The sequence below is a fragment of the Pyricularia pennisetigena genome, chromosome 2 (assembly GCF_004337985.1).
Source record: "Pyricularia pennisetigena strain Br36 chromosome 2, whole genome shotgun sequence".
Lineage (NCBI taxonomy): Eukaryota > Fungi > Ascomycota > Sordariomycetes > Magnaporthales > Pyriculariaceae > Pyricularia > Pyricularia pennisetigena.
The window spans coordinates 6,056,633-6,082,730 of NC_043741.1; the positions used below are offsets into that span (position 1 = coordinate 6,056,633).

General features: G+C 52.9%; 11 protein-coding genes across 11 annotated transcripts; 5 read left to right on the forward strand and 6 right to left on the reverse strand.

Moving 5' to 3' along the window:
- Positions 1-604: 604 nt before the first annotated feature.
- PpBr36_01694 (uncharacterized protein) lies at positions 605-2,128 on the reverse strand (the record flags this gene model as incomplete). Its single annotated transcript, XM_029888878.1, has 1 exon — positions 605-2,128. One exon carries the CDS (start codon positions 2,126-2,128, stop codon positions 605-607), a length of 1,524 nt encoding a protein of 507 aa, XP_029752069.1.
- Positions 2,129-3,368: 1,240 nt separating this feature from the next.
- On the forward strand, positions 3,369-4,369 carry PpBr36_01695 (uncharacterized protein; the record flags this gene model as incomplete). Its single annotated transcript, XM_029888879.1, has 2 exons — positions 3,369-3,516; positions 3,678-4,369. The coding sequence occupies 2 exons, from the start codon at positions 3,369-3,371 to the stop codon at positions 4,367-4,369; spliced, it is 840 nt and encodes a 279-aa protein (XP_029752070.1).
- A 417-nt stretch (positions 4,370-4,786) lies between these two features.
- On the reverse strand, positions 4,787-5,245 carry PpBr36_01696 (uncharacterized protein; the record flags this gene model as incomplete). Its single annotated transcript, XM_029888880.1, has 1 exon — positions 4,787-5,245. One exon carries the CDS (start codon positions 5,243-5,245, stop codon positions 4,787-4,789), a length of 459 nt encoding a protein of 152 aa, XP_029752071.1.
- A 511-nt stretch (positions 5,246-5,756) lies between these two features.
- PpBr36_01697 (uncharacterized protein) lies at positions 5,757-9,519 on the forward strand (the record flags this gene model as incomplete). Its single annotated transcript, XM_029888881.1, has 3 exons — positions 5,757-6,213; positions 6,300-6,508; positions 6,610-9,519. The coding sequence occupies exons 1-3, from the start codon at positions 5,766-5,768 to the stop codon at positions 9,517-9,519; spliced, it is 3,567 nt and encodes a 1,188-aa protein (XP_029752072.1). The 5' UTR covers positions 5,757-5,765.
- Positions 9,520-10,088: 569 nt separating this feature from the next.
- On the reverse strand, positions 10,089-11,046 carry PpBr36_01698 (uncharacterized protein; the record flags this gene model as incomplete). Its single annotated transcript, XM_029888882.1, has 2 exons — positions 10,089-10,854; positions 10,916-11,046. 2 exons carry the CDS (start codon positions 11,044-11,046, stop codon positions 10,089-10,091), a joined length of 897 nt encoding a protein of 298 aa, XP_029752077.1.
- A 741-nt stretch (positions 11,047-11,787) lies between these two features.
- On the reverse strand, positions 11,788-12,554 carry PpBr36_01699 (uncharacterized protein; the record flags this gene model as incomplete). Its single annotated transcript, XM_029888883.1, has 2 exons — positions 11,788-12,395; positions 12,455-12,554. 2 exons carry the CDS (start codon positions 12,552-12,554, stop codon positions 11,788-11,790), a joined length of 708 nt encoding a protein of 235 aa, XP_029752078.1.
- An 850-nt stretch (positions 12,555-13,404) lies between these two features.
- PpBr36_01700 (uncharacterized protein) lies at positions 13,405-14,970 on the forward strand (the record flags this gene model as incomplete). The annotated part of the gene is made up of 1 exon (XM_029888884.1): positions 13,405-14,970. One exon carries the CDS (start codon positions 13,405-13,407, stop codon positions 14,968-14,970), a length of 1,566 nt encoding a protein of 521 aa, XP_029750907.1.
- Positions 14,971-15,081: 111 nt separating this feature from the next.
- PpBr36_01701 (uncharacterized protein) lies at positions 15,082-16,485 on the reverse strand (the record flags this gene model as incomplete). Its single annotated transcript, XM_029888885.1, has 2 exons — positions 15,082-16,265; positions 16,368-16,485. The coding sequence occupies 2 exons, from the start codon at positions 16,483-16,485 to the stop codon at positions 15,082-15,084; spliced, it is 1,302 nt and encodes a 433-aa protein (XP_029750908.1).
- A 927-nt stretch (positions 16,486-17,412) lies between these two features.
- Positions 17,413-19,001, forward strand: PpBr36_01702 (uncharacterized protein; the record flags this gene model as incomplete). Its single annotated transcript, XM_029888886.1, has 3 exons — positions 17,413-17,463; positions 17,557-17,636; positions 17,702-19,001. The coding sequence occupies 3 exons, from the start codon at positions 17,413-17,415 to the stop codon at positions 18,999-19,001; spliced, it is 1,431 nt and encodes a 476-aa protein (XP_029750905.1).
- A 3,884-nt stretch (positions 19,002-22,885) lies between these two features.
- PpBr36_01703 (uncharacterized protein) lies at positions 22,886-23,412 on the forward strand (the record flags this gene model as incomplete). The annotated part of the gene is made up of 3 exons (XM_029888887.1): positions 22,886-22,956; positions 23,077-23,262; positions 23,391-23,412. 3 exons carry the CDS (start codon positions 22,886-22,888, stop codon positions 23,410-23,412), a joined length of 279 nt encoding a protein of 92 aa, XP_029750906.1.
- Positions 23,413-24,105: 693 nt separating this feature from the next.
- On the reverse strand, positions 24,106-25,549 carry PpBr36_01704 (uncharacterized protein; the record flags this gene model as incomplete). Its single annotated transcript, XM_029888888.1, has 2 exons — positions 24,106-24,222; positions 24,302-25,549. The coding sequence occupies 2 exons, from the start codon at positions 25,547-25,549 to the stop codon at positions 24,106-24,108; spliced, it is 1,365 nt and encodes a 454-aa protein (XP_029750903.1).
- Positions 25,550-26,098: the final 549 nt, after the last annotated feature.

Genomic DNA, 26,098 nt, shown 5'->3' on the forward strand with positions numbered 1-26,098 from the left:
TCGTTTTTTTTTTTTTTCTTTGTTCAGGGATTGGGTCTTCTTTTTTTTTTTTTTATGTCTATTGCCCCCATCTGGCGTTTATACTCCTTTTTTTTTTTACCTCCACGAAACAACACAAAACCACTGGATTGCTTTCGGATTTCTTGGGTTGCATCTTCCTCTTCCCTTTTCACCGGTTCTGGAACCTGACCTTTCTTATGCTCCTCCTATAGAAGCACATCAGCTTGGAACGATCAAAAGACAGTTAGATGGAAGAAAGCTTGTCGCACAAAAAGAGATCATTGGATGGGCTTCTCTTGACTACTACGGCCTGTACCGAGTTATTATTCCTTTTGTAATGTTTTGAGTTGTCGTTTTTGCTGTGTTTGAATCCCCGTTCTAGACAAGATAGACACGATAGACAGAGAGACTCAATAGTTTGTAGAGAGCAGCCGGGTCCTTGTGCTCTGCTGTAATGTTTTGATTTCCTTGTCTAATTCTAATCTAGCATGCTGAAAAGACGAGAAACGGTGCATGGACATTGCAATCCATTTATGCAGCATTTAGAACCAAGTTGTTATTTTATAATGCCGTAATCAGATTGCACCGAATGCAAATAGATGGGTCATATCTGAAAATAGCCTTTCCACAGCTTCTTGAGAGTGCCGTTCGGGTCGTACTTCTGCGCAACCTTGGCCAGCTGCTCCTCATTCGCCCTACCGTAGCCGGCAAAGACGTCCTGACCCTGCGCGGCATAGTTCATGTAAACAAAGTCAGACCTCGCCCCCCTCTCGGCGGCGAGGGCGCGAATATCGGCGATCGCCTTGTCGGCGCTTGCCAGCACGCGCTCGTCGAGGTCAGGGTGCGCCCAGACCGAGTTGATTTGAACAAGCGTCAGGGGCCCACCCTCGGGCCGCAGGCCCAAGGCGTTGCCGCCGTTCTTCTGCATGGCCTCGAGCACGTTGGTCGGGATGGGATGCAGGCCGAACAAGACCCAGGTGGAGTTGTCCTTGGCTTCGGTGCCGAGCGCCTTTACGAGTGAGCGATGGCCCTGCGCGATAGTATAAATCTCTTCAAGCAGCTTCTCAGATCCTTCCTTGAGGTGCACCGCGACGTTGGTCCAGGCCCTGCGGCTTCCGTAGGGGTCGTTGGATAGAGAGGCGAAGTGGGTCGAAACGTTGCCGACCAGTGTTGTGTTCAGGAGCACGTTCGAAACGGCGCTGGTTCTGGCAAACACAGGAGGGATGGCGCCGCTGGTTGCAGGAGGCTTGGCATGGTACATGTAGTTTATGGCAGTTTCGCTGCTAAGGAGTGGGTTGTCGACGAAGATCAACAAGTTATGCGCATAAGAGTCTGAAGGAAGACGGTTCAGGACAAGATCTAAATAGGCCGAAAAGAGCTCGGCCCGAACCACCGGCGAATGGTATTGTTGGAGGCCCCAGAGGTCGCCTTGGGCAAAAGTGGCCAAGTCGAAGCGGGAAACAATGCCGAAGCTGGACCCTCCACCACCGCGCAAGGCCCAGTAGAGGTCGGGGTTCTGCCCGGGCGACGCTTCTACCACCTCGCCAGAGACCAAGACCACCTCGTAAGCACGCACATTGTCGCATGCCCAACCATGCTTGCCCGAAAAGTACGACAATCCACCGCCCAGGACGAGGCCAGAAACTCCAACATCACCCATGCGCCCCCCGACCACGGCAAGCCCAAGCGGGTCAAGGGTTGCGGCGACTTGCACCCAGCGAGCACCCGGGCCGATCGAGGTTGTTTCCCGGTCGGGCGAGACCTTCACCTGGCTAAGGCGCGCGAGGTCGAGGGTGACGCCGCCGGGGAGGTTCGAGCCCAGGTGAGCCGTGTGACCGCCGCTCTTGACGGTGAAGGGAGCCGAGATGGAGGCCAGGAGCTTGACCATGACGGAAACGTCAGCGGTGCTCCCGGGATATGCAAAACACTCCGGCGCAACATCGGACTGGCGTGCAGACCAGTAGTTGTTGGAAACAGCGAAGGCTGACGAATTGCGGTACGAAACCTTGCCGGGGAGCGCCCGGGACAGACTGGCGCAGGCATCCAGGGAAGCGGGCTCGGCGCTAGACTGAATAGGCTGCGCCAGCAGAGAGGCCAAGGCGTAGATGATGGTTGTAGATCCCTTCATATTTGCCGATACCGAGCCAAGTTCGTCTACCTGCCTGCTCCTGAGTTGACTAGGGGGATGAGGGGCGGGCGAGAGGGAAGGGATCCTGACTGAGACTGGGAGAAAGGAAAGAGCATTGCTTCTCTTATACCACCACGCTTGCTACATATATTAGGCCCCGGTACCCAACATGACTGCCCGCGCTTGCTTAAAGTACTTACCTACAAAGCTTTATACTGCATGGCCACCATGGCACTCACTAGTATGGTACTATGGTAGGCTTGCATCTGCAACGACCAGGGCTCATAAATCAACGGAGCCATTCGTCCGTTTGATGGGGCAAAAAAAAAAAAAAAAAAAAAAAAAAAAAAAAAAAAAAAAAAAAAAAAAAAAAAAAAAAAAAAAAGCCAAGAAAGTATCAAATCAAGTGAACGAAAACAGTCCAAAGAGTTTGGGTCCCGGGAAGGGCCAATATGCTGAGACGATGCAATCCTTGCTGGTAGTGAGTGACACTTGGCCCACCTTCCTATAGAAAAGCACTTTAAAAATCCTGTGAGAGATCACCCTGACCCGACCAAGCGGGGAGCAAAACGATTTAATGAGTTCAGAACTTAGATGCAAGCACTAACAAAAGGCGCCATAATGATCTGCCAACCGACAATAGCTTTTGACGTATCACAGATATGCATAATCTCGGAAGAGTGTGATTATGCTAACAATTACGGTATCAACCTGCTTTTTTTTTTTTTTTTTTTTTTTAACTTTCTTTTATATGATTTATCCCCTCCGCTCACAATAGTTATATGCAGGAGCAATTTGGAGTTTGTTAATTCCTGCTTGGCCGACATCATAATAAAGCTGTGTGCGGGGGCTTTATTCAAGGGACCCCTGGATGCAACCAAGCTCGAACCCACACTAAAATCCTAAGATCGGTCGCGACCGGGTGGCAGTGTTGTGTTGTACGGTTGTACCCAAAGGTACCTACGTACCCGCCCTTGCCGATCAATGTTGCCTTTTCCTTTTCCTCACACCCTTACGGACCCGACTTGCTGACTCTTGCGTCAATTAATCTGTTGGTAGTAATATCATTCGGACGTTTCCTCGTCACTCACGCTTATGCTAGTCTATTTCATATGCCCAAAATCAAGGCCGCTCATCGAATATTTGAAACTTTGTAGCAACGGGCTCTCGATAGCCGCTTTTTTCTTCTTCTTTTTTTTTTTTTTTTGAACACCTGTGATTGGGTTCAATCGGCGCCAAGATGGACATGCTCCCTTGGGTGTCATGGCTCTTTGGCTGGGTTTACTTCACATGCTGGAGCCTTTCATTTTACCCACAGGCCATGTTGAATAACCAACGAAGGTCGACAACAGGGACCACAATTGACTTTCCCCTATCCAACTCTCTGGGTAAGTTATTACATACTCTGCCAATAAATGGGCCGCCAAGCACGCATGGCTTCAGCATTAGATTTGATCCCTATATGGCATATCCGGCTGCGTACCTTACCTTACGTACCGACATTCCCCTAGAGGTACCTATATCTGATCAGCAAGCTCTTCGCCCACAGGGTTCTTCTCTTATTTCATCTACAACTATTCTATGTGCTACTCGCCCGTCATCCGCAGCCAGTATGCCGCGCGCAACCATGGACTTGAGCCAACCACGCGGCTGAACGACGTCGTCTTTGCCCTCCACGGGTTCATCCTCTCTTGCATCACAACGAGTCAGTACATTCCTGGTTTATGGGGCGGGTTTGAACGCGCCCCCGTCAGCCAACGCCCGAGCCGCTGGATGCTGGGCATCATCACCGGCTGCATCGTAGGCGTCGCTGCCGTGTTCCTTTTCGTAGCCGGCAGGGAAGGCCCAGGCACGGACCCGGCGCGAGACTGGTGCTGGCTTGACGTTATGTACGCCGTGAGCTACGTCAAGCTCATCGTCACCCTCGTCAAGTACACGCCGCAGGTTATAGTGAACCATCGCAACAGGAGCACCAAGGGCTGGAGCATCTCGCAGATTGCCCTGGACTTCTCGGGCGGCCTCCTCAGCATCGCGCAGCAGAGCATAGACAGCTACCTGCTGCACGACTGGTCGGGCTTCACTGGCAACCCTGTCAAGCTGGGGCTTGCCAACGTATCCATGATATACGACAGCATCTTCTTTGCGCAACACTACGTCCTCTACCCGTCGTCCGCGTCAGCTAAGGGTCCCGAGGCCGAGGGGCTTCTGGGGCGTGACGAGGAGGAAAGGAGGCTGGACTAGACTTTATCATAGACATGTCATTCAAGTGTCTGCTGTTTGGGTTCTACCTGCATCTGTCCATAGATACTATGGCGTTGAGCCCATTTCACGTTCGACGAGGAGCCTAGCGCGTGTGATTTGTAAGCAGCGAAACATCAACGTCAGTGGTCGGTTATCGGCAAATATGGGATACTTTTTGAGACGCGTGCACATTTCTCAGGCATGCCATATGAGTTTTTGGACAGGATTCAAACACCCGGGATTTGATAATGACACAGCGGAATATACTTAATTCGCCAGATTTCCTGTTGGAAACGAACTTTGTACAGTTCTGTACATTATGGTACACAGCCAAGAGCGGATCCCACGACGCCACAGATCATCAATCCCAGATATACTACTGCCAATGCCTCTAACAGCTCAGCTTGGCAATGCCTTTCAACGTAGCTTCCTTTTGGATTGTTTCTCAAAGCCGACCTCGAAAATAAAAGCAATGCGAAGTAGCATCATCCCCACAAGAATGCCAAGATTTATCCAGTCCACAGCTCTCCAAGAAAGGGGGTTGAGGATGACATCGACACCCAGCTCCTTGACTGTGGCCCAGATGTGCAACATGTCGCTCACCCAAATCCCCCCCATCACAGCCTTCCAGACCCTGAGGTCATCCGTCACCCTCAGCACGACGGCGCTGTTGAAAGCCATGAGGAGATACACCGCACCGATCTGATCCAGGAGGATTCGATGTACAGGCGGATCATATGCAAAATTCGTTGTCATGGTGTCGATATACCGTGTCGGGTCGAACGTGGCCAAGACAGTGCCCGATGCGCAAAACGCTGGCTCTACCCATGACAGCATGATGCGGTACAGGGTGGGTATCCGTTGTACTGAGCTCATCTTGGCTTGTACAAAGGGATGCTGGGGCTATATTTAGGGGCAGCAAAAGAAACAAATTCAAATAATATACTGAAGATATTCGGAGTTTCGCGCTTGCCTTTTTCCAGTAGTTTATTTGGCGGTATTGGACAGAGTTCTGGGCCGCCAAGATGACGGGAGAACGTACAGTATGCACCAATCAATAATGTGGGGGTCTCACTGTCGGTAACTGCCAGGGTTTTTTTTTGGGATGATGGGGGGCTTCGGGCCTGAGGCAGCAACAATTTAACGTCGCGCGCGCGCTGGTCAGTCCACCCCAGGCACCCTGGAACCCGCGTTGAGCTGGGCCTGATCTGACGCGCGACGAAAACAAATTCAGGCGTTGGCAAACGGCGGCCTGTCGCATCAACACGGGGCTTGATCCAACGGAGCGATCGATCACCGAACCACAAACCCCAGTCGCCAATTCAACACTCGTACACTTCGGATACTCGCTGTCCTTCCCTTCCCCCTCCCCATATTTCTACCTAGTCCGCTGCTCATGGAAAGCGCCGACGCCAACGCGACAGCCTCGCCGGGCCCAGACCCCGAATCGCGACGGAGTCGATCGGGCCGCGTCGTGCGGGCACCCTCCAAATTCACCCCCGAGGTCACGCCCGCTCCTTCCGGCGCTGGCAAGCGGAAGCGCCCCAACGGTCGCGACGACACAGAGAACGATGCACTTAGCTCTGATGATGACCTCAGCGACCCCGAAGAGGCTGACGAGGACGGAGACGAGCCCGACGACGATCCAGACGATGAGGATGCCGATGCGCCGCGGCCGAGGAAGCGAAACAATGCGCGCTCAAACGGCAAATCCAAAAAGCCGGCCACCAAGAAGCCAAAGATCAATGGTGCTGGCCTGTCGCATTCGGCTAGCATACCCAGCAGGCCCAAGAAAGCTGCGCCGCGCATATCTGTCGCTAATGGCGATGGCGATTCCCTCTACGGTAACCCTCACCCCCCGCTCTCCCCAAAGTCCACTTCTCGCTCAGAAGAAAACAGCCACACCAGGTACTAACGAGACAAAATCTAGCCGATGTCTTTGGATCGGGCGACAATTCGGATGACGTCGCCGGCCGCTGGTACACAAAATATACCCAGAACCAGACTGAAGCCGTGACGGACCTGGTGAACTGCGTCTTGCGGTCTGCAGGGTGTGACCAGGAGGTCAACGAGGATGACATTAATGACCCAGACAACTGTCCAAACAGACTCGCAGAGCTGCAGAGTTTATACGAAGACGTAAGTGCAACTGCGCTCCCCGCGGGCCTATCTTTTTTTTTTTTTTTTTTTTTTTTTTTAATTTCCTCTGAGCCATCTACTCACAATCGAATGCCCGCCAGCGCCAACTTGCGGATTATCCTTTAATCGCCAAGTCCAAAACCACCAGGTCATTCCGAAGTCTGCTTGTCGATTTCTTCAAGTCGCTCCTAAACGTACTGCATGAAACCGAGACGTTGTACGAGGACGAGGTGCTCATGGAGAATATTGTGAGATGGGTCGGTTCCATGTCATCGTCCACCCTGCGCCCATTCCGACACACCGCCACCACTATAGCACTCTCAATGCACCATTCATTGGTTCATATTGCAAGGAAAGTCGATGAACGGATCACCAAGGCAACCCAACAGCTCGAAGCCGAACAGGCACGTTTAGGATCAAGGAAAGACAAGGCGAGTAGGCAAAAGCTCACGGCTCTGCAAGAATCCCTCGACCAGGCCAGCGAACACAGAGCGTTTTTGAAAAAGCAGATGGACGAGCTCTTCGACACTGTCTTTATCCACCGGTACCGGGACGTCGATGTCAGAATTCGGGTAGAGTGCGTGGAGGCCCTGGGCAACTGGACCTTTGTCCTTCCCACCGTTTACATTGCACCCAACTACCTGCGTTATCTGGGATGGCTGCTATCAGACACTGCGCCGCAAGCACGGCACGAGGTGCTCAAGCAACTGGCGCGGATCCTGAAGCGGGATGCGGAAAAGATCGGACACTTTATCGAGAGATTCAGGCCTCGCCTGGTCGAGATTTGCACCAAGGATTCCGACGTTGGCGTCAGAGTTGCTGCGATTGGCGTCATAGATTGCCTGCGGGAGAGCGGCAACCTCCAGCCTGATGATATCGACCAGATTGGCAAGCTCATTATAGATTCCGAGGTCAGAATAAGAAAGGCTGTGGCGGATTTCTTCATCCACGGAATTCAGGACAGCATAGAGAGTAGGGTTCAGGATATTGGCGGCCACGAGGCTCTCGAGGAGATGTTTGACGACGATCAGGATGCATACGACTCGCCACGCGAAGACTGGATAAAGGTCAAGTGCCTCGCCGAGCTGCTGGCTGCTTACACGACAGACGAGGAGCCAGTGCCGCCGCATCGTACACTGGGGCTAGAGATCGCCACAGACGTTGTCGATCCGACTTTCTCAGAGACACGAATTACGCTTGCCGCTCAGGCGCTCTTTGAAAAGATGCCCGAGATCAGCAACTGGGAGATTATTGCAGGCTACTTGTTGTTCGATCACAGCGTCCGCCAGACATCGAAATCACGATCCAAAGCCAAACCCACGGAGGCGGCATTCCGGACAGCAGTTGCGCCAGAAGGCCAGGAGGAAACAGTCCTCTTGGAGGTGCTCGCGGCTGCTGTACAACTGAATCTTGCGCAGAACGGCGAGCAGGAACGGCTCAAGAAGAGGCCCGGGAGGACCGGTGACGGTGAGGCAGGCGAAGGCACGGCTGTACACCTCGCCGAGGTCATTCCCCGGCTTCTCAAAAAGTACGGCGCCGAGGCAAACACTGCCAAGGTTGTACTCGGCCTTCACCGACACTTGGATCTCGAGGTGTTCTTGCAACTTCGCCAAGATTCAACAACCTACTCTAGATTGCTCGACGAGATATGCGCCCAATTCCTGAGGCACGCCGACACGGCAGTCATCTTCCAGGCCACACGAGCACTGCTTCAGGCACGCCGGCACGAAGAGCTTCAGGAGCTGGTCGAGCGCAAGATGGAAGACCTGTGGCAGCATCTCATCGGTGCGCTGCGCAGATTCGACCAAACGACCGAGCTATCCGTTCGTGGCAACCTTGAAGAGAACGCATTGCTTCAGCTCATTACCCTCGTCATGAAGATAAGCAAGCTTGCTAGCATCTCTGCTTGTGTTCCCGTGTTCGAGGCCGAGGGAGATTCGGACGAGTCTCGCTCACCGCCGATCCAGATCTTGGTGAACATGGTCCATCGAGGCAAGCTGGGTGAGGTCAACGACGACATTGATAACATCGAGGACGAAGTGACCATCTACACCATCAAGGCCTGTCATTTCTACTTTATGTGGAAAGCGGGAGACATTCTCAAGGCAATCAAGGGCGATCTTGACATCTCCAACGACGAAGTTGATCGGTTGTCAGACCTCCGCAAGACATATGACAACAATCTTGTACACACCTTCTCGTCTCGTGGTGCTTACGACGAACTTCGTCTCTTTGCGCTCGGAAACTACTGCGACCTGCAGACGCTGTGTGCAGCCATTGGCTTGGCGGTCAACGGCAAGAAGAACGAGACGCCGTCGCAAGCCAGCAAATATGCTGGGCTCCAGGTTCTCGTACAGGAGGTCAAGGAACAAGGCTTGGTCAGCGAGATCATATCCATATACAACACGGCCGAGCGGCTCTACGCGATGCGGGCCAAGAAGTCACTCGCTGAACCGGCTCATGACGACGACCCTCAGGACGACGACATGCTGAGCGACGATGAGAACGAGGCGGATGCCACGAGGACAGACGAGGGCCGCAAGGCAGCTGAGCTGCGCGCCGAGAAGAACCTGTGCGACATTGCAGGCAAGCTCATCATGTGCGTACGCGCTGGCATGATGGACAGGTCAGGTCCTCGCGCGGGCAGGCTGAGGAGGCGACTGCTGAGGAACCAGCATAGGCTGGGGCAGAACCTCAAGGCGGTGCTGGCCTACCTGGACGAGTCCAAGGGCCTCGAAGATGCGGACAAGAAGAAGAGTCGGGCAAAGGGCAAGCAGTCGGTCAAGGATGCAACCTCGGGCAAGCAGCCGCCGAGCGAGGCCATAGTCGTCGAGGACGACATTGACGATGACGACGAGGATCTACCTGAAGAAGGCACCGTCGAGGACCTGCGGCGGCGCGAGCTCATCGACGACCCAATCGAGGACGAGCCGCAGGACGAGGATGAAGATGAGGGAGGCGGCGGTGGCGCTGATGACGCGATGGACGAGGACAGTGTTATAGGGGACTAAAACCGGTGTCGGCGCTATGTCCATTGTTGCGTGCTTGATACATTTTTTATTTTTTTTTATTTTTTTCACGGCCTGGGTATACTTTTGTGAATATGTTCCCTTTTTTTTTTTGTGTTTTTCTCTCTTACAATTACCCTCAATGAATGTTTCCATCGAGGATGTTGAAAACGGGCTTGCATGGGCTAGGAGCCAGTATTGTATTGCTACGTTATTCTTGTTGTATGCCTCTTGCCGACGTTTCGAGAAGCAAGCCCCCAAACTCCTTCGACACTCTAATTTAATGACTAGGCGAAGCATTATGACTTGATACGTGGTCCTGATGAAGGTTGATCTCCTTTTTTCACCATGCCTTGTTACTTTTTTTTTTTTTTTTTTTTTTCTTTGCTCATTTTCTCGGTTCTTTGTTGATCTCAAATTTCTTGACAGCGTTCCGTTTCGCATTGCTCGCCTACTATCCTCATACCCCTTCAGTGTCTTTGTATAGCAGCAGCGATTATATAAGGGAAACGTGTGTACATCGAAAAACAATAACTTTCCGGACCTTTTGTCTTTTTTTTTTCTCTTCTTTCTCAAGACTGCAACGCTTTAATCGTCTTGACCAACACCCTTGCGGTGTGCACGCCCTCCTTCCTCACGACGTCGTGGTCGCCAGCGAGGTCGTCCAAGAGCAACGCCGGCACGCCGCTCTCGCGCAGAGCGCGCTCCATGACGACGGCCTCGTCCATGTCGACCAGCGAGTCCTCGGGCGAGTGGGCCACGACGCCGAGCCGCTTGGGCGCCGCCGACCACGCGTCTGCGTAGCCGCGGAATAGCGCCGGGCTGACAGCGTCCCAGGTGGTGCGGTCGTCGCCAAACGCGGCCGCCATGAAGCCCGCGTAGTTGCCGTCCTTGCGGCGGTTCAGGCCGTTGAGGTCGTAGATGCCCTCGAAGCCGACGACGGCGGCCGGGAGCGGGAAGGGCAGGGCAGAGGGCTGGGGCGCGCCGGCCTGCGCGCCCATCAGGAGCTGATAGGACATGGTTGCGCCGCACGAATGGCCCGTCAGGACGTAGCCGCCGTTCCTGTCGAGGGATCGGAGGTTGTGCAGAAGGGATATGGCGGCCACGGCGTCCTGGATGTGTTCCGGGTGCTGGGCGACGCGGAGCTCATTGGCCGGCGTGGCTGCCGGGTCCTGGGTGAAGTTGGCGTGTGGGGAGAGGCGGTAGTTGATTGAGGCGAAACCGGCGATGTGGGCGGCTGTGAAGTCCCGGTGCTCATCGGCCAGGAGCCTGGAGATGGTGGGCTCTAAGCTGTGCAGGTCTACGTTGGGGTCGCGCCAGGCGCCGCCGTGGATGAAGCTTGTGGGCGGGAGGGGAGTAAGTATTTGGTTGAGGTTGTAGTGGTTTCAGTTTCACTTACACTATCCAGCACTTCCCGTCAGTAGTGGTACTTGTATTGTCGTCTTTGGCTGGCAAGTCCCAAATGCCCAGAGTCTGAAGATCATGGTCTTGGCCATATCTGTGCTCCGAGTAGGATAGCGTTTCAGCCATGATGGTAAATAAAAGGCCAATATGGACCAGCGAAAGACTGAATGTGATCCTCATATTTTTTTTTAGCAGTTTAGTTGAGTCTCCAAGTCGATAGGAGTATGTCAGGGGAGTGATCATTCACTTACACCTCCGAAAGCTGTAGCGGGCAGTGGACAAAATGGGGGAAATGGGTTATAGTGATGACAGGTATCACGGCTCGTCGTCCTTATCACTGTTGTTTTAAGAGTATGTGTGGTTATTGGCGATGGCTTGATTGTTCTTCCAAATCAAACCCCACTATAGACAGATGCAAGTTTGGTTGGAGGTATTATTGATCGGCAAATATTCCAAATCACACTACTTATGTATAATATGGAGTAAGACACTTGGGAAATTTGGGCGACGCGTCCAGATGCATGGCTTACGGCACGGACTAAGTCGTAACAGGACATGCGAAGTACCTCGGGGCAACCGACCATGCATGCATGCCGCTTTTTTCCTTTGTTTGTGTGATATGCTGCTACCTTTACCAGAGCCCCACACTATGCGGGTCGTCTCTCGGCTAGGTACTTGAGCTTATAGTCGGCTCTGTGGGAGAAAATAGAGATACCTCGTACAAAAAGCCCGCTTTATCTCATGTCGTCGATTAGATAAAGTCTCAGGAAGTGCTGATAGGGCGACGTTCAAAGTCCAGACCATAGCCAGCAGATATTATCAGCGTACACTGGGCAGGGATCCCATATTCCACCCCCGCGCTGTCGGCTATCGTCCTGCGCCGTCGGTCATCTTCCGCCGCTTCGGGTACGATCTTCGCCAGAACACCTCTCCCTCTCCTGGATGGACGGGTTCTTGGCCTACTACACCTACAGACCGTGACCTGCTGCGACCTCGGCGATTCGTTGCGCTTTGCTCCTCCTCCTCCTCCTCAATCAAGCCCTCGGTGAAAACAAGGTCCCCGCGTCGCCCGAGAACTTCCCTCCCGGCCTCCTGTAGTAGGATTCCAAACGCGATGAGTGCCGTCTCGTCCATGCTGCGCTCGTCGACGTGTCGCGTCCCTATAAAGCAGCTCGACCTGAGGTTCTTTGCATCCTGACCCGGGCCCGGAACCGCCAGCTGCTCGTAGAAAGTCGCTGCATACCCGTGCACCGCCTTGAGTAGGTCGCTGTCTGGCAGCAGGCCCCTGCCTTCTTTGGACAGTGTCTCGTGCTGTGAGTGGTAAAGATCCTTTTCCGCGTAGCGCTGGGGCGCGCCGAGGCGCTGGAAGAGAACTTCTTCTGGGGCGAGAGTTGCGTCCCTGAGACCATAAGAGCCATCTCTGGACTTTGTGCCTACGGCTGATGAGGCGAGTTGATGAGTGGTGGTCACTCGTCCTGTTTATGGATAGTGTCAGTGAGTTGAAGGCGTTAAAGTAGGAAGTCGGAGATCTCACCTGCAACTGCATCGTACAGGTTTGCTTGTCTCCTCTTTCTCCGTCCATTTTGCCCTTTTGAATCCGTCCCTGGCCTCTTGACTTCTTTGGAAGAATCCATAATTTCTATGTTGGGGCTAAAGCTTTGATACCGGTATAAATCAACGGCGATTTGCTTGCCGTGAAAATAGTGAAGGAGGAAGTAGGCTGATGGATAGATGAGAAAAAAAAAAAGTGAAAATTGCCTTTCCATTCACCCTCGGGAAATATGGTCAGGTTGTTCAGCCTTCTCCTAGCCTTTGCATACCCATAATCGGGGCTTTGGGGAGGTTATTTCGGACGATCCCTCCCTCCTCATAAACTCCAAGGCAGCAGTAAGTAACTACCTGCTTTGGCTTAAATCTTTGGACACGGCAAGCGAGTTGGAGAGAAATTCAGCAACAGGCGAGAGAGCGACCAGTCACATGCGATGGGTTGGGTGGGTTTGGATCCACTCTCAATCGAACCATGATTCCCCATGTATGTTGTTTGTGTCACTGCAAACAAAACCAAGATTCATTCGTTGCTTCCAAACAATTCAATAACTACTGGTCAATCTCACCATAAATGATATACACTGAACAGGCTGCACATATTAAATGGCCCTGGGCGAATATAGTGTCCACAACATTCCAATACTGTGGACGGTGCCTAACGTTACAATAAGGTATCTCACCTAGCTCCTAGGAACCTCGAGCATTACGTCATAATACACATCTCAAGCTCTGTCTGTTTTCCAAATGCAACCCTGCTGAACGAACATTGCCGGCGCCAATCTTCTTCCTCTACAACACCGCGACAAAAGAACCCGTTCCATACTCCTTCATTGTCGCGCACAGTGCAGGCAATTGGTACAAAGACCCACTGCTTACAAGTCTGCCTGAACTAATAGAAGACTGTCCACTTGGATGGTCCTCTAAAATACCAGATGCATGAACCAGTTGCTGTTTGAGCGGTCGATTGGCAACATCGACCAGAAACACTTCGCCAGGCTCCACACCAACAAGCTCCTCTACTCCTTTCAGGCCGCGCCGCATCACCGATTCGATGGTGGCGAGCAGGGAGTAGCAGTCTACGACGGCGCCGCGCCTCGCGATGGGGCCGCCATCGATCAACGCCGCTCCATCTGGGCTCACCAACCTGGAGTCAATGCCTTGGCCCTTGAGCGCTTCGATGGCCGTCTTCTCGCCTCGGGCGGTTCGGATGGCACCATCCGCCTGTGGGACCTTGAACAGTGCGCCGACCCTCACAAATCCCATGCCTACAAGCCCATTGCTCAGATCACAAGAGCGAGCGGTGGCCGGGCTACTCCCAGGCCGGGCGCTGTTGCCGACGGCCAAAACCATCAGCACCACCGCTTCGGCGTGACGCACTTGTCCTTCTACCCATTTGACGCCAACGCCTTTTTCTCGTCCTCATATGACGAAACGCTGAAGGTTTGGGCGACCGAGGGCGCCAGGCTTTCGGGTTCGTTCGCGCTCGAGGCCAAGGTCTACTCTCACGCCGCCTCGCCCATCGCCTCCCATCTGCTCATCGCCTGCGCCACGCAAAACCCAGCAGTCCGGCTTGTCGACCTGCGGTCCGGTGCTGCAGTCCAGAGCCTCATGGCCGGCGGCCAGGTTGGCGCAGGCACCGGCGCGGTCCTCTCGGTCGCCTGGTCACCGGTCCACGAGCACATCCTGGCTAGCGGTGCCGTCGACGGCACCGTGCGGATCTGGGACGTGAGGCGGTCAAGCGCCCTCGTCGCTCTTCTCGATCAGGAGGACAGCTTGGGTATCATCCGCCGGCGACCGGAGCAGCTGAGAGGACCACCGCCGGCTGTCAACGACTTCCAGGCCCGTGGCATCCGCTTCTCCGCCAGAGCCCACGCCGGGCCGGTAAATGGGCTGACGTGGACGGACGACGGTGACTACATCATCAGCGCGGGACACGACAGGAAGATCCGCGTGTGGGACGCAGCATCGGGCGCCAACACGCTGGTCAATTTTGGGCCGACGATCCGCAACGGTGGCCTGTTGAGCATGAACATGTTTACGTCCCCCACGGGATTGATGGCCGGAGGCGCGGGCCGCGAGCTCCTCTTCTGGCCCAATGAGAACGAGATCCTGGTCCTAGATCTCCACCAGGGCACCGTCATCAGACGCCTGAGGGCTGGCGCCATGGCGGGAGGCGTTGCGGGTGTCAGGGGCGCAGGTCCCGCGGCCGAGCGTGCGGTCAGGAACCGTGTCACTTCTCTCGTCTGGAGAGGGGCGGGCGGGTTCGGAGGCTCGTCTGGCGCCGTCATGGGAGGCCGCAACGCGGCCGGCGGCATCTACAGCGGGCACTCGGATGGGCTCATCCGCGTCTGGATGCCTGAGCTGGATGGAGGGGATCCGGCGGCTGAGTTTGGCGACGCTACAGAGGACGACGGCGAGGAAGGCAGGGATGTGGTCGAGCAGGGTAGGAAGAGAAAGGCCGTCAACGAGGCTTTTAGGAATCTTATGGGCCAACTAAACTAGACTAGACTAAGGGCAAGCAAACAAACGGTTTACTGCAAGCAGTATCCACGTCTCGCCATGCGTCCTGGTACAAGTGCCGCTGCTAAAGCGCAAAAGTAAACAATACATCATCTAGTTTCCATCACCGCCATAACTCGTGACGACCCTGGAGGACTCTGTCGACGAGCTGCCCTCCTGGTACCTGTGCCCCTCGGTCGTCTTGTTGTACACAATACCGTCCGACGTCTTGTTGGCCTCGAAGCTCTTGACCGTCTCGGCAAACTTTTCGCCGTCGATGATGCGAGTCCCCGCGGTAACCCTGTTGGACTCGAAGCTCCCGGCACCGCTCGTGATCTTTTGCTGTTCCAGGGTGGAGTTGGTCTCGAGGCTCTGCGCGGGGCCCTGAGTCTTCCTGTCAAAGGCGATCGAGGTCAGGGACTCGCTGGTCGCGTTGGCGTCGGTGGTCCTGTTGGCGACGGAGATCTTTTGGCCTTGGTACTGGATGGATCCGCTCTCCCACTTGTCAAAGGCGTGTGTGGTGTTGATCTCCTCGGTCCTGCTGCCGTCGACCGTCTTTTTGTAGTCGACTGTACGGTTCCCGGATGCGATGTCGAATGTCCCTGGAGGGTTTGCAGGCTGGGTGGGAGCCGAAGGGGGAGGTGAAATGGTGCTGGGTGTCTCTGAAGTTGACGAAGTAGTGGGCGAGGGCTCGGAGGGTGTGGTAGAGACGCTGGGCGTTTGGGTGGTTAGGGTTTCGGTAGGGGTCTGCTCCGAGGTTGTAGTCAATGTAGGCGTCTGAGTAATCAGAGTCTCGGTTGGAGTCTGCTCAGAAGTTGTAGAAATGCTGGGTGTTTCGGTCGTTAAGGTCTCGGTTGGGATTTGGTCAGAAGTTAGAGTTGTGGTTGTGGTCGTGGTGGATATTTGTGTTGTTAGAGTCACTGTGGGAACCTCCTCAGAAGTTGTAGACGTGGTGGATGTCTGTTCCGGCTGTGTAGAGGCAGAAGTGGTGGGCGTAAGACTAGGGTCGCCAGCCGACGGCGTAGGGATTCCAGTTTCTGTAGCCGTGACAGTCTGGGTTACGGTGGGTTCCTCAGTGCTGGAAGTTGTCTCTGTTGTTGTGGTGTCCGTCTCCGTCTGGAGTACAGATAGCGAGACAGGCACAACGCCAGTGCTTGAGACTTTCCAGTTGAATCCACTGGCTACAGCTGTAGTCAGGGGCGAGACCTGGGCTTTTTTGACAACCATAGAGCTAGAAGGCGGCGATTGTATACCAAGCCGAAACCAATGGCCTCTGAGCACCTGAGAAGGACTCGCTTCTATAATAGAGTGTCAGCGGAAAGCTACCCCAACATGCCTTTTTGGGATATATACATATATAGGGGATGGTAACCACTGTGAAGTAGTCTGCTGCAACATACGCCTTGATGCCAGTGAAGCCTCGCCCGGTGGGGGAATCACGCCGGCCAGTACTATAGAGCCAGCAAGCACAGCGAGAAGGCCGCTGCCGAGCATTCCCTGAGGAATCATTGCAACCATTGTGGTGTATGTTTGGATTCACTTTTCAGGGCTGGCGTGAGATGGGGTTTGCGCGAAAAGTGGGATTGTGAGCAAGAATGTCCGAGGGGACCTCACAGAGAGGCAGTTCACATTATATACTTTACTTTCACATGACAAACATTGTCAAAAAGAATGAGGGCAGGGCACAAAGATGCATGAGCTAAAGCAATGGTGGCAGCATTGCTTGCTTGCGTATCGGTGAATAAACATAGGTTGACAAGGTGACATGATGTATGTGTATGGGCTTAACCTAAAGCCCTTCTAACAAGAGAATGGCCAATGCAGAATGTTTAGAGACAGTTTGTATTCTGGACTTAGTAGAACTCAGTATACAGCTTCGCGAGTCCATCCCAATGTGCGCTTGGCGAAGACTGGCGAGGTGCCCCAGGTCGGTGGGGAAGTGACCTCGCCGGAACAAATCTCTGTCGGCCTAAGGAATTTTAAATATATTTGCTACCATACAGTAGCAATCAAAAGAAAACAAATCTTTCCTCCCGTATGTTGTACCAAGGTGAGCTGAGGTCAGCAGTATATAAAAAAAAAAAAAAAACGGTTGGTAGGCAGGGTAGGATAATAGTGAGTCGCAAGTCGACATGAATATTCGATTAGGATGGATTCGAGTTGATTAATTAGCACGCGACTGATCGCGACAAAGATCGTCCACAATCACGTGGGTCGAACATGTGCTGTCGCAGTTGCATGATTCGCATCAGGACGGCACGTGGCTGTGCCTAGGCCGGTACTTCCCACCTACGTAATCACCGCTAAGCACAACCAAGTCCTCTCTTCCGCGACCGGTTCAACGACATTCGTCCGAGATCCATACCTTAATTACTTGCTTCAACTCTCAGTGATAGCGCACAACCACAACAGCAACACGCAAGCCGCTCCGGCAACTCCTATACAATGGGTGCCCTTGTTTCATTACCGCTGATGGCGGTGCCCAGCTTAGGCACAGTAAGTTTTGCGACGCTCCAGTACGATGCAGCGAGTGGCCTCGCGGTTAGAGCGCCTACATTAACGCCATGTGCCATTCTCTCGCGACTATAGATCTTATCATTCGGTGCCACCTGCTGTGGTGCTGCAACCTGCTCGATGGTCTGCTCAGCATGCGGGAAATGCGGTAACAGGTGAGTCGAGTCCTGGATGTTGTAGTCGGTATGCCACGACCTCGTCTAACACGCGCCCGAGATAGCGTGGCGACCCGGATCGGATACGCCCTCATCTTGCTAGTCAACTCGATATTAGCCTGGATAATGGAAACGCCATGGGCGATTGAGAAGCTTCAACACCTCATGCTCGACTATGTCAAAATCAACTGCCCAACGGGGCAGTGTTACGGCTGGCTCGCTGTCCATCGCATCAACTTCGCCCTCGGTCTGTTCCACCTCGTCTTCGCCGGCCTTCTCTTTGGCGTCACCTCGTCCAAGCAGCCGCGCGCTGCTATACAAAACGGCTACTGGGGCCCCAAGGTCATCGCATGGCTGGCCCTCATCGTATTGTCCTTCTTGATCCCGGATCCATTCTTCCTCTTTTGGGGCAAATACTTTTCTCTCATCTTCGCCATGATGTTCCTCATCCTGGGCCTGGTCCTCCTGGTTGACCTGGCACACAGCTGGGCCGAGTATTGTCTCCAACAAATAGAGGAGACAGAGTCGAAGGCATGGCAGGTCATCCTGATCGTCTCCACCGTGGGCATGTACATTGGCTCCCTGGCCATGACCATCATTCAATACGTCTTCTTTGCCGGGTCGGGGTGCTCGTCCAACCAAGCCGCCATCACCATCAACCTGATTCTCTGGATCGTCATCTCCTTTGTTTCGGTACACCCTGTGATCCAGGAGCACAACCCCAAGGCCGGACTGGCGCAGGCCGCCATGGTGGCAATCTACTGCACTTATCTTACCATGTCGGCGGTGTCAATGAAGCCGGACGACACGGAAGACAAACACTGCAACCCCCTGATCCTGGCGCAGGGAACGCGCACAACATCGGTCGTCATCGGCGCCATCGTCACGATGCTTACAGTCGCATGGACGACGACTCGTGCGGCAACGCAGACACTCGGCATGGGCGGCGGCGGCGGGGCCATTCGCCTACCGGACGAAGACCACCACGACCTCGTGACAACGCAACCGGGCCGTCGTGAGATGCGCGCCGAGGCATTGCGTCGCGCAGTCGAGGAAGGCAGCCTTCCTGCGGATGCATTGCTGTCGGACGATGAAGACGATGACTCATCAAACAAGACGCACGACGACGAACGCAACTCGACACAGTACAGCTATACGATGTTCCACATCATATTTTTCCTGGCCACTGCATGGGTTGCAACGCTGCTCACCATGAATTACGACGACTCCATCAAGGACGGCGACTTTGCTACGGTGGGACGCACCAACTGGGCCTCATGGGTAAAGATTGTTAGCGCGTGGGTGTGCTACGGTCTCTACATCTGGACACTCATCGCTCCTGTCTTGCTTCCTGAGCGCTTCTGACCAAGTCAGATGTGGTAGCGCTACTCGCATACCAAGGCTCTGCTCTTCCTTTTTTTTTTTTTTTTTTTCTTCTTTGTTTTTCTTGTTTTCCTGTTTTGGTCTATTTGGAGACGGTTCATTGTCGAGCGCTTGTACAGCCCTTTTTCATGTGCGCAAATCCTTTGTTCATTGCATATGTAACCACTACCAAGTTCATACACTCAATTGTTAGCCGAGCTCAACATTTGGATCCAGTTCCCGTTCTCTTTCAAAGTCGGTCTGACGCACTGCATCACCTAGAAACGATTCCGGATTTAACATCTGCCAGTCCGGCTATCTCGTTCCCCAACTTTTTTTCTGGACAAGCTGCATTCCACCTTCCGACTAGTTCACTCTTACGACACTAATTGGCAGTGAGATAAAGATGCAAAGTTCCGTGTATGCTACCCCAATGCTAATGTATTTGATGGCATTTTCCGACTGGACATTACCCCCATCGCTAAGCCTTTGCCGCAAGTAACCGTCGCAAGCCAAAGGTTGTGTGACAAGAAACAAGTGCAAGTTTTCCTTTTGACCATGGACCAACGAGATTGCATCCCTCTCGCCTAAGCCCACAGCAAAGAGGCGAGTTGAAATGTCAGCGTATAGCCTGATGACTATGCACGTGGGGATATCAGGAGCGGCAGCCAGCGTCAAGTCCACCAAAGTTGGTGACACCGTCCCGAATTCATTTCTATATCACCGAAAGAGATAGCAGCAAGGGTAGAAAGTGATGGCGGCAGTTCAAAAAGGTGCCAGACGCAGCAGGGTGTACAACCCTGGCGGATCCATCCAAGGAGAGATAAAAAAAGAAAGAAAAAAAAAAGGGGTGATCTCATGGCAGCGGTCTCCCACTGCTCTGGACCAGCACGAGACATTGCAAATGGCCGGAATCTGATCAGCACTGTCCTGTAGGAGATGAACACTATTAGTTGTCTGATGAAGTTGTAGTTGTTGGTTGTACCCAGATACCGTCACTGACCGACCTTGGGTACACAAGGATACTGGGTTGAGTTGACGGGGCTTCCGGCGGCGGTACATACCCTTACCCAGTCGGCCACCTGGGGTGCTATATGTGCAACCATACAGGCTCATCTAGCCTTTGTTTTCTGGTCCCCGAAGAGGTTGAATGCAAATTCCCCACGTGCGTAAGTGCGTGCGTTGCGCAGTGGTAGGTGTCATCGGAGATGGCGCAAAGCATCCTCCATTCTTTTTTTTTTTCTTTTTTTTTTTTTTTGTTCTCTTTTCTGTAAACTCACCGACCATCAGCCGCAAATCGGACAAAACCAAACGCCGATAAGAATATGAATGACAGCAAGATCGCAGGGTGTGCTAGAGAAACAGTAAGGGTGCAAGTCCTTGGGTGTCTTTGGTAAACTCCCCCTTTCATCGAGTCGCCCAAGGAGTTTGCTGTTTTTTTCTTTTTTTTTCGGAGCGGTATTATCTAGCCGCTTTGCCCCCAAGTCCACTCGTGTAACCTACAGGAAGAAAATGAAGCTCGCAAGACGAAGTCTGATGTGGCTACCCGTATGCGTAACGTGGGAGACTTTGTCATGTGAGTAGAGGCGTGCCTCTTGCAACCTGTAGAATGGACCTTTGACCAAGATTAAGACGACTCCGGGTGAGTTGTGAAAAAAAGAAAAGTCCCCGATAATCTGCAAAATCTGCTACTTTTTTACTGGCTGCTTTTTTACTGAATCAGATAAATGTCCTAGAATTTTGTACATTCTCGATTTTTGATTTTTTTTTTTATTACGGGCAAGCAACAAGTTTCATTAGAAGCTGCGAAAGTGGCCAGCGTACGTACTCCTTCCCCCGTGTTGCCAAGAGCACATGTTGGTGGGCTCTTTTAGTATCTTGTGTCACCGTACTACTTCCCACCTGGCTCATCTAGTCGACGTGCATTCTCGCCTTCTTATAACAGCAACGGTGGACGACCACCAAAGTGAGTTTAATGGATGGGGTCGGCAGGTGCCTGCCTCAAATACATTGCCTCGTTGTTACCCTTCCAACTTTCCAACCCCCCACCTGCCATGAGATGGCCGTGTGGGAGGTGGGAGTGTGCATGATGCGATCGTCTACTCTATGCAGAAAATAAAATAGAGCGAAAAGAAGTTTGTGGCATTCTCGGGGCCATCCCAAACCAGCTTTGATTCACTCGACCGGATCGCTCCCCGCCAACGTACTCCAGCCAAAACATAAATGTTACCCCTCCCGCAGCACGCAGCGGCCTGCATTTCATCTCCCCTGTACCTGCAGCTAGCCGCTGTGGCTACAGATGAGGCAGGCAAGTGAGAGGAATAGAAAAGAAACCGCCGAAGTTACTAGTCCTCACTCCACAAAAGACGAAAAAGTCGAGGCTTACGACAGCGAGGGTTTGTGGCAGGGGGCCTTGGGGGTACCTCGACCCCTGGTGTCTACTCACTTTTCCTTTTTCTGCTCTTCGAGCGGCGTGCCGTGTCAGCTGTTCAGGCAGCACGTCATGCCAGCTCGTGTAGGACCAAGTCTCGTCGACAAGAGGCTCGCTTGTAGTGGTGATATCCGCCATGATCCAATTCTGAAAAGCTTCCTCAGGCCAGATAACAGCTCAGGTAGAGCTGGACAAAGCAAACAAAAGAGAAAGATCGAGTCAAATATAGGTGTATAGGCAGAAGGAAAGATTCCACGACCAGAGGAAGCCAAAACTCTCCTCAAGGCAACAAAAGGCCGGTATCCATCCTGGATGTAGGCACTTATCCGTAATGCAAGTCAAGCATCACATATAGTCTCGGGCTCACAGTAAACGTTAGAAAAAGTGAACACCTAAAAACACCCCAGTGTAGAGGTTGGTGATTGCAACGCGAGTGGATCATGACTTGAAAGCTAAGCATCATGCCCAAAATAGACAAGCGTCCTTAATATAGAACTGAACAAAATTCTCATCCTCGATGCTATTGTCGTCACAGATACATAGAAAATCATGTCCCTGAACTGGATCCTCGATGGCAAAGCCTCCTGGTTGGTCAATCCTCCTTCCTATCTCTCATCTCAGACCTATAGCACGTCTCTTCATCTCTCACCTCGCTCCCCTTACCCCCTGATCCCAGATAACGCTGATTGCCCTCTGACAAATCCAACATGCCGCATCTCCTGTCCGATGGTCGTTGCTGGCATCTGCTGTGTCCAGATGCCCGCTGACTTGCTTCGTTTACCCTCCGACTCCTGTGCACAAAGGGGAGGGGGGTTTGCGTCGTCGCCACCCTCGCTTCGGCAGTCTTGCAACGACTTGTTGTTTTGACTGACCGGTCATACCCTCCAAACAAATCACCTTTGTCCAAGTTCCCTCCTAGTCTATTGACAATGACCTTCGTCCATGCTGTGTACTATCTCACATCAGCCGGCCACCCCCTATCATGAGCCCTGTCTTTCTGCGGAGTGAAAGGACATACTTTTTTTTTCTTTTTTTGGTTCATGATGGGACAGCATTGCGACATTGCATCTCCCGAGACCGGTGATCCTTTCATGCAGGCCTAGAGCAGCAAGCAGTCACAGAAAAAGGGAGGAAGAGAAAGAGAGAGAAAAGTAGAACCAAGTGTGACGAACACGCCGCTGGTCTTGCATCTTGGTACTCTGTGGACGATAATGCTGTCAAATATCCGAGTTGATCTTTGCTCCCTGGTGCAGCTGCTATGCTGTTCAGGATTTGTATAAATAGGGCGTCGTTTCTCGACTTTGACATCAGGGCCAGACTAGACTCGACCGCCTACTCAGACAACACAAGCAGCAGAACGGTATCAAGGATATAGACTTGTATCCCCAGTCTTGACCCATCATCGCTCAACTCTCCTCAACAACCAGCCCCCTTGCCCTAAAGCAGCTTACACACAATGGCTTATGTTGGAGGATCCAGCACGCAACAATTCAGGCAAGTGGACTTCTCAATCCCCAGCATCCAGCTGTGAATGGCGTTTGTTTTGACGATGACGTTCCAACCTTTCCTTTTTCCTTACACATAGCGACAACAACAACAAAAAAAAAAAAAAAAGAAAGAAAGCAGGCTAACCTGATGAAAACACAGTAGCCATCACACCCCCAACGGCACAACAAACACACAACTTGCCAGCCAGCTGGGCGGCGTCGAGAGCACCTCGATGATGCAGCTCTGGAGCCAGGAGCGCGATCTCAACCGCCTCCCCTTCTCCGAGTGGCAGGCTAACCAGACCTCCTCCCACGACTCGTCTTCGCACTTTCAAAATGGTCACAGGTTCGAGTCTCTCTCTCTCTCTCTCTCTCTCTCTCTCTTCATTCGTTTTCTTTACTAGGCTTTTTGCATCATTGTTGCTCTGTTTGTGTCGAGTCCCTGGAACTAAGATACCAAACACTCATTATTAGATCAAACGCCAATGGCCGCTGAGCCCATGACTTATGGAGATCACCATATCCCTGATAGTGTTCTTAGCTTTGTGGACTGACGACTGGGTTATCTTGTTTTTTTTTCCTCTTTTTCTTTTTTGCACTTGGTGGCAGCGATGGCTTTTGGTTAGGTAACTTGTAGTTTTCGGTGGCCGCGATATCTTTGGTGACATCACGTCCGCCTTTCTGTGGAATAGTTCGATTTGTATGGGTTGGATTAGCCATGATGTTCTGTCTGATGTAACTGTTTTATGCCGTAATTCGAATCATCTCAACGACGTACAGGACTTCCCAAGGTAAAGGAAGCTACTTCAGTACCTCATTAGCAAATGTCAAACTTTCACAATTCGAGACCAGCGGGACTTGTTTGGTCTTTTCTGCATGTATATTGACCGTATAGATACTTTTGCCGTGAACCCTTTTTTCGTCCAGCCGCTTTCACTTCTATAGGGCATATACAGCCCAACACCAAAAAAGAAAACCATTCCAGGGCCCAAAAAAATAACCAAAAAAAAGAAACCATGCTGAGGCATAATAGGATGGTTAAAATGAGAGATACGAGACAAAAAAAAAAAAAAGAAATTACCAGTACAGTTGCTTCGACGCAGTGTCAATCCTTAAAAACCAGACATGTTCATAATGCCTTGATGATGGATACACCGCACATTCTTTGGCGTCAAGTCGTGGGGTATAATTATTGTGCGGGGCCGTCATTTTTCGTCGTTGTCAGCGGTGTCTGGCCGAGCTCCAAGGCAGTGCCTGTGGCATGGAATCCGTCAACAGTTATGGAGACGGCACCGGCAGTTACAAGCTGGATTCAAAGTTGTAGGTTAGTCAAAGTCATTCCTACAGGGTTGCGCGAGTCTGCAAACAAAAGGGGCCCGGCTTACGGCTCTGGAGAGATCGTCTATCAAATCCTGAACATCCTCAATCCCGACACAAAGCCGGATAATGTCCTCCGGCATCTGCCTTTCCTTGCGCGTCTTGGCATCGATGCTCGCATGGCTCATCTGGCAAGGCATGCTGATGAGACTGTTGACACATCCAAAGCTGACGCTGATGGCCCATAGGCGTGCGGCCTCGACGATGCGTTGAGACAGTTCCGCATCGCCCGTCTCAAAGGACAAAACAGCACCGGCGCCCCGGGCCATGGACCAGTGTAAATCGTACTGCGGGTGCGACTTCAGGCCCGGGTAGCGGACACGGAAGCCGTGGGACTCGAGGAACTCGGCTATGCGTTGGGCGTTGGCCTGCTGTTTTTCCATGCGCACAGCCAACGTCTTGATGCCGCGCATGAGCAGGAAAGAGTCGTTCGGCGAGAGTCCGCAGCCAGTAGCATTGACGGTGAAGTACATGCGATCGGCCAGAGCGGCATCGTTACAGGCAACGATGCCCGACATGATGTCGTGGTGTCCAGAGAGATATTTGGTTCCGGACTCGTACACAATGTCGGCGCCAAGATCCAGGGGGTTGCATAGCATGGGGGAAAGCATGGTGTTGTCAACGACGACCAGGGCTTTAGAGTTGCGGTCGTGGGCGGCGCGGGCAATGGTGGCAACATCGACGATTTTGATGAGTGGGTTCGTCGGCGTCTCGAGAAGGACCATGGCAGTCTTGGGCGAGACTGTGGCAGCAACGCGGTCGATGTCGGTGGTGTCAATGTGGTGGACGATGATGCCCTGGTTCGCCGAGAGGTAGGTGAGCAGACGGTTGGTACCTCCGTACAGGTCATCTCCGGTGATGACCTCGTCGCCGGGACGCAGCAGGCGCGTAATCACATCCAAGGCGCCCATGCCAGAGCCAACAGCCAGGGCACGGTTAGCGTTCATGATCTTGGCCATGTGACGCTCCAGGTGCGTCCTCGTCGGATTCCCTGAGCGTGTGTAGTCATACTCGCTGTTGCCACCGGCTGCTGAAGATTGCTTGAAGGTGGCGGACTGGTAGATGGGGATGCTGGAGGCGCCATACTGATCCTTGGTTTCTGTGTATACCAGCTCGGTCGCCAGAGCGTAACGGCGGCGGCCGTTCGACGGGCTGGAAGGTGCTGGCGATGGCGGCAAGTCATGGCCGTCAAGATCCACCAGGCCAAGAGCCTTCTTGGCGCCGACGGCAGACGGAATGATGGGCTGGCCGGCCATGATGACTCACTCGTCTGATTTGGGTTATATTATGGAGTGGGTTGTGCGCCAATCTTGTATTCTTCTTGTATTGGCTGCAAGAGACGCGGCCCAACGGTACGTCGTCAATCGAATTATCTACCAGGAACAGCGTGTATACCTGGGCAGATAGGCAAGTAGTATTTTGGAAAGGCTGTCCGTGTATTACAGTCTTGCGACTTTGTACTGTGGTTGAGTGACTCCGATTTAGCTCCGCCCTCTTACGTGGGGTCGGGTTAAATTGACTTATGATAAGAAGTCGACCTACCTTCGTCTGAGGCAAGAGGAAGCAAGACGGACTGCTCGTAGTCAATGTAGGGAATAGACAGCAAAGCCTCTCTGGTAGGGAATGATGGAGAGAAAATTGCTAATCTCAATTGTAGGAGCCGATGTTTCCAAAAGAAAGACCCGACCGCCGGTCCATCTGCAGGTCGGTAACGGCTGGAGATCTGATGTGGGTGGAGAAAATTGGGTGACGCAAAGGGATTTTGCTGCTGTACCGTACCGTTGACAGGGATTGCCTTCTTCATA